This window comes from Nymphaea colorata, chromosome 3 (genome assembly GCF_008831285.2).
Source record: "Nymphaea colorata isolate Beijing-Zhang1983 chromosome 3, ASM883128v2, whole genome shotgun sequence".
NCBI lineage: Eukaryota > Viridiplantae > Streptophyta > Magnoliopsida > Nymphaeales > Nymphaeaceae > Nymphaea > Nymphaea colorata.
The window spans coordinates 27,018,746-27,032,751 of record NC_045140.1 but is presented as its reverse complement, the minus strand read 5'-3'; the positions used below and the strand labels follow the sequence as shown (position 1 = coordinate 27,032,751).

Genomic DNA, 14,006 nt, shown 5'->3' with positions numbered 1-14,006 from the left:
ACAAAACTAAACGTTTCTCTAAAAAATCGAAATTGCAAACTGCATGAAGCAATCAAAAGTGGGCTGAGTTACAGTCGGTGCAGGAGAGACTCGGCTCCGGCGGGAGAAGTGGGCTCAATGGTAGAGCGGTAAGATGGAAGAATTAAGCTGGGCCAAAGGGAAAACGCAACTGGAGGGGAGGCGGCTACAGAGTCGATAGAAGACGCGCGCTCTTTCTCGCTGCTCTGAATCCTCTGATTGCTGGTGGAGTCAACCAATGGCGCGTTCGTCCTCCCCTCTTTAAAATCGGCACGACAGAGCACAAGCCACGCTCTCTCCCTCCCTGTTGCTGCGGGGAAGAAGGAAGGAGGGAAGAAGTGGTGAGCAGGGCCCTGGGAAGTTCTGCAACTCCTCTGCAGATGATGAAGAGGAAGACGAGTGGGTCGTCGTGTTGATGATGATGATGCACGGGCACGGAGGTGGGAGGGTAGGGGCAGCAGGGAAGGAAGTCGTCAACCTCTTGTGGGTCAACCCGGAGGGCGGCAGCGGCGAGCGGGATGGCGTCCGGGATGACTCGACGGACGGCGGCCTCGATATGGGGTTCGGCAGAGGAACGCAGCAACAGCTCGGCCTCGACGAATTCAGGATCGATGATAGGTGGCTCGTGGAGCCGAGCATGCTCTACTTAGGCCCCAAGATCGGCAAGGGCGGTCATGCCAAGGTCTACCAGGGCCTGTGAGTCCTCTCCTCACCCGTCCCTGACTTTTCATCTTCGCTTCCTCAGCGTCTTATTATCTCTCTCTCTCTCTCTCTCAATCTCTCTCTTATAGGTACAAGAAGGCTATCGTGGCGGTGAAGATAATACAGCCGGGGGGGGCGGCGGCAGAATTGGCGAGGAGGAGGGAGCGGTTCTTGCGGGAGATTTCGATGCTTTCCCGGGTCCAGCATGATAACTTAGTGACTGTATGAACACCCTCTTCTGCTCTTGCCTTTTCTGTTTCCCCTTGCGTGGGTTTTTCCTTTTCATTTCTAATTTTCCTTATGTGGGGATTGTAATTCTCGAGAGTTAGTCGGTTTAGATTTAGTTGTAGAGGACGAAGGGTGAATTACTTAAGTAGTGGTTGCGATACTACTTATAGAATTGTGTTTTACAATGCTTGAACTGTTAGTTCTGTTTTCGCGCTTCATAGCTTCTCAGCTTGGAAGTGCAAAGAAGGATTCGGGTTGGATATATCTGTTACTCGAAGCTTTGCTTCTGCTGACCTACTGGTTTATTTAAGCAATTTGTTGCTATATTTTATTGACCAGGTTTCTTAGAGAAAGCCAGTTTACAGTTTGTCTATAATTGGTTTTGTCTGGTAATGCTGTCTTCCGTCTTCAAACAGTTTATAGGTGCTTGCATTGAGAACAATATGGTGATCGTGACAGAGCTTTTACCTGGCGGTTCTCTTCGGAAATATTTGACATCCTTGCGGCCGGGGCGCTTGGATTTACGTCTTGCAATCAGTTTTGCTTTGGACATTGCTCGGGCAATGGAATGCTTGCACGCAAATGGAATTATCCACCGTGACCTGAAGCCTGGTACTGAATGTTCCGTGAATTTTGCACGACTATTTTGTTACTAAGTTTAACCTTTCGATTTTTTTTTTTTTTTTGAAGGTTTTGATTGAACGAATCTCTGTGGTATTTAATTTTCATTTTTTTAGTCGTGAGATTCTTCCTACGTTGAAAGGTTTTGTCAATAGTATGAACCTGTGTAACTTTTGCGTATAACTCTGTGTGTGTGTTTTTGAAAAATTCTGCACATACCTACAGTAATGCATTTTCAAAGGAGAAAGCCTCGTGTTGTTAGTAATACTTTAGAGAATGACAACGTGAGATGTCCCTCTGCACTTTCTGTGGCTGAACCTCTTGGAGACAAACTTGCTATGTCAGTGCAAGCATCCACAGTAAAATTCTCATGTCTAGTAAGACGAAGCCTTGTCGCCGATGGTAGGTGATGTGTGAGTGGATGTGTAAACCATTTGAAACTAAGCTATCAAGTATCAACTTGTTTGCTTATGAGACTGGGAGAAAAGCATGCACGAATAATTAATTTTTTATTCCTACCTTTCAATTTGTAATATTTTCTAATATATTCATGTCGTATTTCTAGAATGATAACTAGCTTTGTCTTCTAGGTGGTGTGGTCTAATATTCGTCTTGTTACGAAGGAAATTGCCCAAAGAACATGCAGGGGATTATTTCTCCTCAAAGCCAAAACTGTGGAGGATCTCAAATTTTGGGTTCTCTATATTTTGTGCTCATAATTGCCATTATTTTTTTCAGTAACAAATGCTTCTCAATTCTCAGTTTGCTTTTAGAATAATTGTCCCTAGTGAAAGAAATCTGAAGTTCAGCGATTTCGATGAAGTGACAGTTTTTCTCCATAAGTCTGTTATTTTTCTTGTGTTAAGATCTCCTTGAGAGATCGCATTAACAATTTCAAGAGGGTAGAAAAGATCATCTGTGAAATTTCTGACTCCACTTTTCTGGATCTCCCCCTCTTCGTGTGATTAGGAATGTCCATTTAGTTACTGTTTCTTGGACTCTTTCCGAGCAACAAAGAGGTCAAATTATAACAAACATGCTGCCTTAGGCCTTTAACCACTTCAGCTGGCATCATGGGGTGGTTGTGAAAATGTTAGAAGCTTAGCATCTTTTCTACACTTGTCCACAACCTAGGAGCATGTTTTGTCATGAATGAACTGGTATACAAAGCTGAGTGTTGAAATCTTTAAGCACTTTTATGTGTCAACTGATTGGCGTGCAAAAATTTGAGCCTTGCTTGATTGTGCAGCTAAATTCCACTTCATCATTTTACATAGTGTAGAGGTTGTTCTAGCTTGCGGTACTAGCACACCCTGAGTTTGATAGAAGGCTGACTCAGTAAAAAAAGGATTTTGTCGAGGGATAAGAGAGTGATGAAACTTTTGATGAATAGGACGATACTGATCCAATACATTAGAATTGAAGGCCAGAAGGGTGGAGAAGTAGAGCCACATGATTTGGAGAAGGACCATAAGCTGGAAGACTTGATATCTCCATTTTTCCTTTTTCTGTTGAGGTCACACACATGATCTGGTTTGAGCATCCCAATAACCAGGGAAGATGCTACCATGGCTGTGGTCCTGTTTGATGTCTGCAATCTAAATTCTACAAGTAAACTTCCCCATACCATATTTGCCTCACTGGCGACAGTTTCCAAATTTCCTGCTGGTTTTGATCTTGCAGCCCTGCATACGTAAAATCTTCACGTCCTTCTGCTTGAATGCTTCTATGCTGGAAAGTGTAGATCTTGGTTTGTTATATTTCTGTCCATTAACTTAAAGGTATCAGCGAGGGAAATCATATTTTTGCATAAACTGGATATGTTACAGTCGTTTTAGTCTAACCTTGCAGATCCTGTTGCATTTTAACAAAAAGCCACATATGAAAGCTGCTTGTGTTTGCCCTACTATTTAAAATAATTTTGTTGGCACAAGGAGCATGGGAGCCTTGAAATCTTGTTCCCTCTTTAGGTTGAATGCTTCTATGTTAGAGGGTCTACTTTGCTCTTTTTGTCCATCAACCGAAGGGTGTCGCACACGGAGAAACGTGAATTTGCCTAAGGATATTCCCTAGTCCCAACACATTTCTCTGATCAGATACGACTAGTACTTTCTAAGAGATTCTCTTGGTTTTTAACCATAAACTGCATATAACAGCTGCCTGTGTTTGTCTCAGATCTCACACACACACACACACATTGCTTCTAGTCCAGATGTAAATAATTGAAGGTCTTTTATAAATTTCATTGTGACCGCCACTTTAATTCTTTTCTTGACTGTCATATATGACTTTGGGCCCTTTTCTTGTTTCATCTTATCTTTCCCTCCATCTCCAACTTTACTGACGATTCTTGTTTTGCTTCAGATAATCTGCTTCTGACCGAGGACTGTAAGAAGGTCAAACTGGCTGACTTTGGATTAGCGAGAGAGGAGACATTGACCGAAATGATGACGGCAGAAACTGGCACATATCGATGGATGGCTCCTGAGGTACCATTTGTCCTTGTATTTTTTTTTTTTTACTCTCTTTCGTTGTGCACAATGAGTTCGCTTATTTTCCTTGGGTTCCTCTTCGCAGCTTTATAGCACCGTCACGCTTCGTCGAGGGGACAAGAAGCACTATAATAACAAGGTTGATGTATATAGTTTTTCTATCGTTTTGTGGGAATTGATAACCAACCGCTTACCTTTTGAAGGTATGTCCAATCTTCAGGCTGCTTATGCTGCGGCGTTTAAGGTACCATCTTACCCCAGTTCTCTGTCCGCTGTACCTGTAGAAATTCTTTATTATTTTGTTTTCTCTCTTTTGTTACTGCTAATTGATTTTCAAATCCTTTCTTTGTGTAGAAAGTGCGACCCGATATAGGAAATATCCCAAAAGAACTTGTTCCTGTCCTGGAGTGCTGTTGGGCAGAAGATCCGAACAGTCGCCCAGGGTTTCAGCAAGTCATTGGCATGCTATCTGACTTCCGCACATCTCTTTGTCCTCTCGAGACCACGCCGCCCCCCACCATAGTAATTGGAGGGAGCAGTTATGTGCCAACGGATTCCCCCGGTACACGCCATTTGATGGATAAATCACAAGAGAATGACAGTACTGTGATGAATCCAGAGAAGTCCTCCCCATCTTTTGGGTGCTTCCATGAGTGCTTTCCTTAGCAAGCAGAGGGGCCTTCTTAAGGAAGATTTCCAAAAAACTTCTGCTACACAGCCAGTCCTTTGCCTGGACGAACAGATTGAAGAGCCATAAAGAATACAGTTCCACGGTGACCGAGGCAGAAACTGGCAGGCAGGTGTTGCAGAACAAGGTCCAAAGAACCATCCTGCAATGTACAGAGATGAAATACCGGGAAAAAAATTCTTTTGGAAGTCGTAAAAAAGCTTGGTCCAGAACTACGAGTCGAGTCGTCATGTTCAGTTGAAGCTTTAATCCTGTACCATGCTTCAGGCTTTTTGCATCCGCTTTCGTCGAAGTCGTGATGACAACACTGCCCTGCCCATAAAAGAAGAGGGAAGAACAAGAAAGTTACTCAAGAAGGAAGAAAGAAGTCATTTTGTCTCATATCTCCCATGGTAACCTGAGTCTGTGGAAGCGCAACAAAATACCTTCTTGTGCTAACTGGTTTAGGTGATGATTAAAGTTTGGTGACCACGTTGTGGATGATTTGCGTTGCCCATGATGGCGTTGGTTTAATGGCTTCTCCCTGTTTTCCAGAGTAGAAAATTGGATCTTCTGCTGTTCAGGTTGTCCAACGTAGCTTCTGGAAGAGGCGATCATAGGTGTCCCTTTTTTAGTTGATCTCTGCCATTGTCCAACGGCTCGTGTCTTACCTTCTCATTGCGATGTTACGAGAATTTGTGCCTTCGCAGAAATGCCGATTCTGGGGAGAGTAGCAGCAGAGATGGACCCCCTCGTAATTTTTTCACCTCCTTTTCTAGTCTTTTCGACTTTGTACGCATGGGTGCGACCAAAATCATTATTTCGTGGAAATCTGCTGCTACCGCACTACGAAAACAGAGTATAATATAACTAGGCACCTCAGGAACTTATAAAAATTAACGGCTAAAAATTCTCAAAGTTTTATGTCTTGAGCATGTTTGTTGTTAAAAAGACGCATTGTAACTGTTCCTTTGCGATGCTGATTTTTCTTTTGTTTAGTTGTTGGTTTTTCAAAATTCATCTCTCATGAAGAATGGGAATACCTGTTGATAAATCTATTTCTTACGTCTGCAGTTTAAAGATAATCCCATCCTTATGTTGTTTAATTTTGATTATTTGCTTACCATAACAAGAATGAGTTTGTGCCACTTACCATCGGATGCAACCTTGTTACCTTTCTTTTTAAGGGCTGCGTCTATCGTTTCATTGATTTTTTTTTTTTTTTTTGAAAAAACCTAGCGTACTTAGTTTCGAGGACTAATTTGGACCAAGCAAGAACACGACAGATGGATTCGTGGATTGCAATCAGGGATGGACTTATAAATTGCTTGCAAGTCACAGATGAGTTTGGGAGGAACCTTTAGGTTTTCTTCCCAGTTGCAATAACCTGACCTGGGAACAAACGTATCGTAGACAAACCTCAAAATAAGAGAGAGAGAGAGAGAGTGTGTGTGTGTGTAAGCCGCTGATACTTGCTATTTGAAATTTTGTGCCGAAGAATTGATATTGATACTCTGCACCATGCAGAATGCTTTCTGCTTTAAAATGAAGCAACGTTGTTGAAATTTGTCCATGCATCCTGTAATATATCAAATATTTGCTCGGCTGTGTACTTTTGGGGAATCGTTCCACCCTTCTGCTGTAGCTTGTCAGGGTGTAGGCACAACATAGCTTTTTGATAAGCCCGTCTCACCGCAGTCCCCTCAACTATATCAACAAGGGGCACTGGCTTCCAACCACTCTCTGGCCATAGAATCTGAGGGAAAAAATCACTGAGAATAAAATATTCTGAAAAAAAAATCAGAATAAAATTATAAAATATGTTCTCCTTTCAGAATAAAATTATAAAACGTGTTCTCCTAAAACAAAGTCATCAACCAAACTTATGATGCAACAAGGGACTATGTGGTCTCTTCTTCAGCATTCCTGTTCTTGAAAGGAATGAAAAGCACTAGCGCCTCCATATATGAAATGCAAGACAACCCTGACATTGCTCACTAGATTTCTTTTATGAACTATCATGTAATATGGTTGCATTTGTCGATGTATTTCATGTCAGACATATTACTCTGTGATGTATTACTCTGTAATGTCATTGTGCTCATGGACTATTTTATTCCAGACATATTATATAAAACACTGGTGAAGGTCACATATATGGAAATATTCTGAAATTACTGATTGTAGTCACAGATATGAAAATATTTTTCAAATGTCATCCTTAATAATTTTCTTGAGCAAAATTATTCAGTAGTGGAAGTATCATGGTATCTTCAAAATCAAACTTACTGCAGCATTATCATGATATTACAGCATAAATATTAAATTCTTGCTAGTACAGTGATATGTCATTATGTTTATCATTTTCTTTTTCACCATTCCATGCATTGGTTTTGTTTTACATATTTTTAGTGAATATTTTCTGAAGTTCTACCAGGGGGTGGTATAAGAGGTATATGATGAACATTTTCCCAAGCTCTATTCTGACATTGAAAGACGGTATAAAAGGTGAGAATGCACCTCCATTGGATGCACTTAAGAGTGCAAAACACAAACTTCCAAAGTATGACTGGGACACCATTTTTGTAAGAAAATCTTGCCCTTCTAGTTGGAAGCATGATTGCCTAGAAAGAGAAGCTCGTTTCCCTACATTTTATCTTTTCTTCCTCCTTTTACTTACTTTCCATTCACTTCGTAAATCGATGACTTTGTGACTTCCACATTCCTCCTTGTTTCACTTCCACTTCCAGTACATCTGAGCAAATTTTTCATGCTTCAAGGTAAACTTAGAAAGATAGAGGATTTGCTATAGGGAATGTTGACCTGACAACAAACCCCAAAGGTAAACAATGAGAACCAAAGAACAAATGTAGAATGAGGTGACCGAAAACTTTGTCCTGGCATGTTCATGTTTATGCATAATGAGGAAACAAAGAAACACCAGTTCCTAGAAGAAAGTTCGAACTTCTATCCAGAATGAGATGCACATGTATTAGCTTAAGGTTAATTTCTGTGGTACCAAGGTTGGACTCTGAAATAATGACACAAGCAAATTGCCAACAACGACCACAATTTTATGATGTCAAAAATGGTCTGCAAGTGGTCTCTGGCGGCCCCCATGCTGAAATTGGAGCCAAACTTTAAAACAATTGGGTAAGATAACACATGGAAAACCAGCAATTATACAGACCAGCATTTCACTTCAACTTTGACCGGGTTGCAATTGAAATATCTGAGCATCTTATTCTAGAGACATGGTCATTCGTTCAGCAAGTTCAGGTTACAAGTTTCTGATGCATGGTAGCTGCAGGTGGGAAAGGGAATTAACGTTCGGTGGTGTTTACTATCTTTTGGTGAAAGGATATTACTATTAGCTGACTTATACAAGTGAGAGCAATGGATTACAATTATTATCTATTTCTGAAAAAAAAAACTATTTCTGAAAAAAAAAAGATCCAAACAACTAGAAAATGCTGGAATTACAAGGTTCATGAATGCCAACAAAAAGTTTCCTTCACAAAAGCCGCAGTAATCCTTGTAAAATTGTCATAACTATTTCAGAAGTACAAACACAGAACGATAGAAAAATGGTTCTAACTTCTAAGGAAAAGCGCCCCAGACATCATGATTGCTGAACTTTGAAAAAAAAGGGACATGTCCAAGAATGGAAAAAAATGTTATCCAAGACATCACTTACGATTGCTTGAGTAAATCAGAACTTTGAACAAAAAGGGACATATCCAAGAATGGAAACAAAATGTTGTCCAAGACATTCTAAGTAGTACTAAATTAAGATATAAAAGAACCTAAGCATGAATATCTCCAATCGTTTCAAAAATTGCATTTATAATGAGATACAAAAGGGTGGGTGCCATTTGCCACATAATCAAACAAGACAACTTATGCATGGGAAAATAATTTGGGGGATAAAATAAATTGGCCCGCTCAGTGAGAGAAATCTTTTGCCTCTAAAGTTGACACACTTCTTTAATTCTAAAAGCAACTTTTTGGAAAAAAGAGTGTGCCCACACTTTTTCCACTTGACTCTTTCACCTGTCATCAGACATGGAAATAAAGGAACTAGAAAATGGCATGCTTGCTGATTGGTGATACAACTATTCTCATCAATTGTAATGAAAGAACACTTAGAGTCAAAGGAAAATCGTCCATTCTCGTAGGACAGGAAAAATGAATGACTCACATATTGTAATGTTGACAAAAGTGACCTGATATTTCCTTCTTTGCCATGCGCCCACTTCTTGATTTTAGCGTCCAAATTCTGGTAGATATTCATGAAAATTACTACACCATACATGGAATTTGACATGGCAAAATTACAGTCAGAACTTGCCTGGAGTTCATCTTGAGGTTGAGCAATTGAGCTTTTCTTTTCGTCAGCCAATTGCCGTCCCTGTTTATTTAAAAGGAAAACAAGTCACTCAGTGGAGAAAATATAATGGATTAGCCAAAATTTAAAAAATTTAAATCAAACAACAAAGCAAAACAAAGTAGTGAAAAGACTAACACAGGAAGCAACTTGCTATGTTCATTCCGAAAGTTAAGCCGATAAGATAAGTACAATTGGTACATGAACTGCAAACAAGATCCATTACAAGTGCTCCAACAAAATTTCTGTCTCCATTACTTTATGAATGCAAATATTGATAAAACTAATATCGTGCCTAATGGAGATCGAAAAGTTGGATTCAAACAAGAGCACATTCTGAGAACTCGACATGCTAAGATGTCATGCAAACATTTGCATATGTGACCAAAAGGTATGGCATAAAAGTTACTATAATACTTAGCACAAGAATCAAGTCTTTGCTATCCATGCAAGAGTATTGGCATGCATGTTAAGCCATCAAAGAGACCGTAAAAAATTACAGATAAAATAAACTCCAGTACTCGCTTTTCTCGTGACGTAGGCCAGATTACAATTGCAGAATGAAGATTTGAACAAATATGAAGGGTTCAAATAACTTAATGCGAGTCTCTTAATATTCAAAATATAAGAACCACATAATTGGTGGACCAAAATTCAAAAAATAAGATCATCAACCTGAAAACACATAATTCAATTTAATAAAAGAAATTTCAGAAGGAGATGCTGCTCTGGATGCTTGTGATGTTTCATTTGCAGTTCAAGTCCTTTCCACAATGTCCGACTGACAGGCCATAAACTGATAATACAGATATGCATCGCATTACAAATTAGGCACGTACCAGATTGTCAAGTGACCTGCCAGCAAGATCATGCACCACTTGAGGACTTTCTTGAGCTAATTGAGGAAAAAAAATATCAGAAATGATTGTTTTCAATAATCATAAACAAAAAGAATCATATCTGAAAAAGGCTATCAAGAAAAAAAAAATAGAAAAAAGAAAATGCTGATAGCCCCCAGGAAGGGAATGCTACTTCACATGGAATAACGTTCAGTGTGAAATTTCCTGATGCCTGGGTGAGAGAAATATTTGGTCACATATGCAACAATAAAAGTTACTATATGCTACTCGACATACTTCACTTTTCATACGTGTGACCAATGATTAGCCTGCTAAAAGATCCCATATGGCAGCTGGATTCAGCGCTTGCCGGAGTAATGCTTCCATGACCCATCATATGAAACAAGACCTCTTTCCCTCATTTTGGGTTGATGTTCTAAGGTTTTCTTTTCCCATGTAATTTTCCTAAGACTAAGAGAGTATGAGCACCACTTAACATCATAACACATTAGCTATCGAATTATGAAGATGTACCACAAGATTGAAAATTGTCGTTGCTTTCAGGACTTGGATCATGAATCTCATGTACAGTGAACTGCAGATCAAAGTTATCGACCTCTTCATGCTTCAGAGTACATGAAAGAAATTGAAAGAGTTAGTATAGAAAAAGGTACAAAATTTGGAGGATATATTTTGATAGGCAACAGAATGTTATAATAGCTGATGTTTAAAAATATTCAGCTGAACTTTACTGAAAAAAGTCCTGCAAGATGCTTCTTTCTAAGGTACCTCAGGCTCAGGTGAAGTATGCTTTGATGCTATATGAGTTCCACCGGAGGCCCTCGGTTCTGCTTCTGCATTAGAGGATTCCACGCCTTTCCTACTAGGTTTCTCACCCTTAAATGTGAACTTCTGAGGTGCCTCTTGATTAAACATCTTAATGAATTCTTTAACTTTCCCCCTTGTTCTATTTTCAAGCAAACTGGCATCTGAATTTGGTTCCGCTGTCTTTAAACATGGTCTTGCTGCCTCTGCATTGTCCAGCCTAGAACATCCTGATGCTTCCTCCTGCCTATCGTAGACATTGCTTGTTCGGATGCTGTCTCGCACCACGTCCTCCTTCTGATCAACACTGCAAGTCTTCCCTGTGACGCATTCATAACAGGCCTATCCATTAGGTAATACACATTAAAGGCATTCATGTCTTCCAGTTGACATTCTAGGTTTGAACTTCGAACAGAAGATAACTTTCCTAGGAGGCAATATCAATTATCAATTACCTGATATTTCTTTATCATTTTTGAGCAACTTTGCAAGGTGACCCGCTTGAGATTTGACTGATATTTCTTTATCATTTTTGAGCAAGCTTGAAAGAGGACCTGCTTGAGATCCTGATTCTTCTTTCAGATCAGGATAAAAGTTTCCAGCACTTGTAAGTATATCTTGGCTGGACAAATTACATGAATCACCATGAAAAAACCTATTTCCCTGTTGTTCATGATATTCTTTTCTGCTTGGATATAGATCGCGAGGTGATGAAATATGAGCTTGAAAGGGTCCTGAATTAGAAGTAGGGGCCACAGATTGTTTGGCATCATCATGAGGGGACATTTTCTGCTGCCTATTAATCTTCTCTTCTTTAAGGTCCTGTTTGATTTCATCCCGACGCTTCACAGGCATAAAAAATGCTGCCCCTTTTCCTGCCCACTTGTGAATGGAGAAGTGAAATTGGCTGCTGCTATGCAGGTTCTGAGACCCATGAGTTGTGCTTACGGGTTCCACTTTAACTTCACCTTCTGGATTTCTACGGATAGACTCTGTAAGCTTTGATTGTCTTTCAGCAGTACGTTGATGGGGTGACATACTTTGCCTGCTTGATGGCTGAGAATAGTTTATAAGGACGGCTTGCCTTTGAACTGGCGGAACTGGAAGCCTAGTGTTAATATCATAGCCATACGCCTGCTCTCTTGGGCTTGAGACAGAAAGCACAGGTGAATGCAGAACACCGTTTGCGTTGGAGAGTTTGTCATTGTATCTAGAGGGGTTAGGGCATATAAGGCTCGCAGATGCTGGGGATTGTGCTTCCTTGCCTGGTTCAGCATATTGACTGGAAACAGAATTTAAACGCAATGAACAAACAGAAACAAACCAATTTTTACATAAGGACAATAACCAGCCAACAAATGATCGGAGACTGTACAATTTACTTGCAAATGAACCTTGATCTTCTTTCAGACAGAAAGGCTCAACAAGATCGCCAAAAGAAACAAACAAACTAAAATAACAAGAACAAGAACGACGACAGTAATTCCATAGTAACTACATCCTGCTGAGACATTATATTAGGTCGTGAAAAGGAACGGGCGAACCATTGAAATCCACCCATTGAATGGATTAATAAGTTAATAGCAATGAACAGCACAGCCAAAGGAATACATTACGTAATTTGTGATGCATCTGAAAAAAGTGCTTGATGCAACTGTATACAATGGCAGAACTTGTCTGTCATATGAAAATGTTCAAACAGGAGACAACAGATATCATTAATGGATGCATGTGGCTCCAACACGTTAACGTCACTAAGCAGCAATTGTTTAAGAACTACGCCAAGCGATTATTAAACAAGTATTTTCAATTAGAATGATCAGTTCTTGAATGGCCATAGCATTTCATTGTTCTTACTGAACTCATTGATGGACACCGGGATCTTCTCCATCATTTATTAGGAGAACACAAAAATTGTCTTAATCATCATCGAAGCCTCTTTCTCAACGGAGGCGGTTTCATCGTGTTTATGAGATTTAAGGGGGAGAAAACGAGGAAAACGATATCGAACCTCATCCTCGAAGGGAGTGCGGGCCCGGGACTTAATGGCGGCATTCTAGGAGGAGATGAACAAGTCGGGCTGAGAATGCGAGAGACCGGCATCGAATAGAAGGCCACCTTCTCCGGCCTCCTTCGGTTAGCGGTGAGGTTGCTGCCTCCATATATGTCAGCGAAAAAGTCTTCGCTGAGAAGCCGACTACGCGTGGGGCTCCCCTCCCCAAAAACCGGTTTCTCCTGCAGATTCCGGCGACTCTCTTCTATGTTGAGGCGGGGTGCCTCTTTCGCCGCCGCCGCTCGTGGGGGGCCTCCAAACACATCTGCAAAGTCGAATTCGGGCTGAAGGGATGGGCTGGGAACGGGGTCGAAGATGCGGCCGGGCGGCTTCGGGGAGGAGATTGCGCTGGCACTCTTGATGCCGAAGAGCTTCCTCGAGTTGTAGCCCAAGTGCACGTGCTCCGGATACGAGACCTTCTCCATTCCACCTCGAACCCCAACTAACTATCTGCTTCCCTTTCTTCTCCTCTTCTCAATGACCGGAAAAATTAAGCACCTCAAAATCCGACAACTCGATGAACAGTTCAATGCTTCTCAAAACATGGCATGGCACCATCTGACGTAGGCAAACTTCCAAATTCCAGAAAGTAGAGAAGAGAGCCAAGCATGCTAAAGCGGAGGTTGAAAAGGGATGTGCAAACCAGAAGGAAACAAAAGAGGGAATGGGAGAGAGACGACAGCTGCCATTAGTGGGTCTGCTCCGCACAGCCACAAGAAAGAGTGCGGTGTCTGTGGATGACGTCGTGATGGTGGTGGCGGTGGTTCTGCTGCTGGTGGTGGTGGCAGCGGCAGCTGCAAGAGTGGTGGCGTAATCGTGCAGGGCTGTGTGAGCGAGAAGATTGGTGGGTCCGTTTCATTTCATGGCCTTATCTTTGAAAGCATGGTCGCATGGATCGGCGATGGCTGGAACTAACATTTCAAACTGACAAGTCACAATCAGTTTAAGAATTTTTCAATCCGATTAATGATCAGTTTGACAATCGGAATGTGAATACTTAAAAAACTCAAATCATGTTTCTTGTCTTTTAGTTTGTGTGTCCAAATCTGAGTTTAGCTGCAAGTATAAAAGATTAAAAAAAAATGTGAAATTCATTTTCACTGGTTGTAAAGAGTGAAGGTGTTGAATTTGTTCTGAAACGAACAGACATTTGACAATGTTCCACGAACACCAT

At 40.9% G+C, this 14,006-nt stretch overlaps 2 protein-coding genes across 2 annotated transcripts; one reads left to right on the top strand and one right to left on the bottom strand.

Annotated features, from left to right (window-relative positions):
• The first annotated feature begins 213 nt into the window (after window positions 1–213).
• Window positions 214–4,935, top strand: LOC116250060 (serine/threonine-protein kinase STY13-like). Its single transcript, XM_031623404.2, has 6 exons — window positions 214–714; window positions 810–942; window positions 1,365–1,560; window positions 3,934–4,058; window positions 4,147–4,305; window positions 4,416–4,935. Exons 1-6 carry the CDS (start codon window positions 434–436, stop codon window positions 4,725–4,727), a joined length of 1,206 nt encoding a protein of 401 aa, XP_031479264.1. The 5' UTR covers window positions 214–433; the 3' UTR covers window positions 4,728–4,935.
• A 1,105-nt stretch (window positions 4,936–6,040) lies between these two features.
• On the bottom strand, window positions 6,041–13,709 carry LOC116250059 (J domain-containing protein required for chloroplast accumulation response 1-like). The gene is made up of 8 exons (XM_031623403.2): window positions 12,791–13,709; window positions 11,235–12,061; window positions 10,744–11,099; window positions 10,489–10,579; window positions 9,955–10,010; window positions 9,080–9,139; window positions 8,930–9,007; window positions 6,041–6,484 (listed from the first exon to the last, which is right to left on the bottom strand). The coding sequence occupies exons 1-8, from the start codon at window positions 13,255–13,257 to the stop codon at window positions 6,269–6,271; spliced, it is 2,151 nt and encodes a 716-aa protein (XP_031479263.1). The 5' UTR covers window positions 13,258–13,709; the 3' UTR covers window positions 6,041–6,268.
• Window positions 13,710–14,006: the final 297 nt, after the last annotated feature.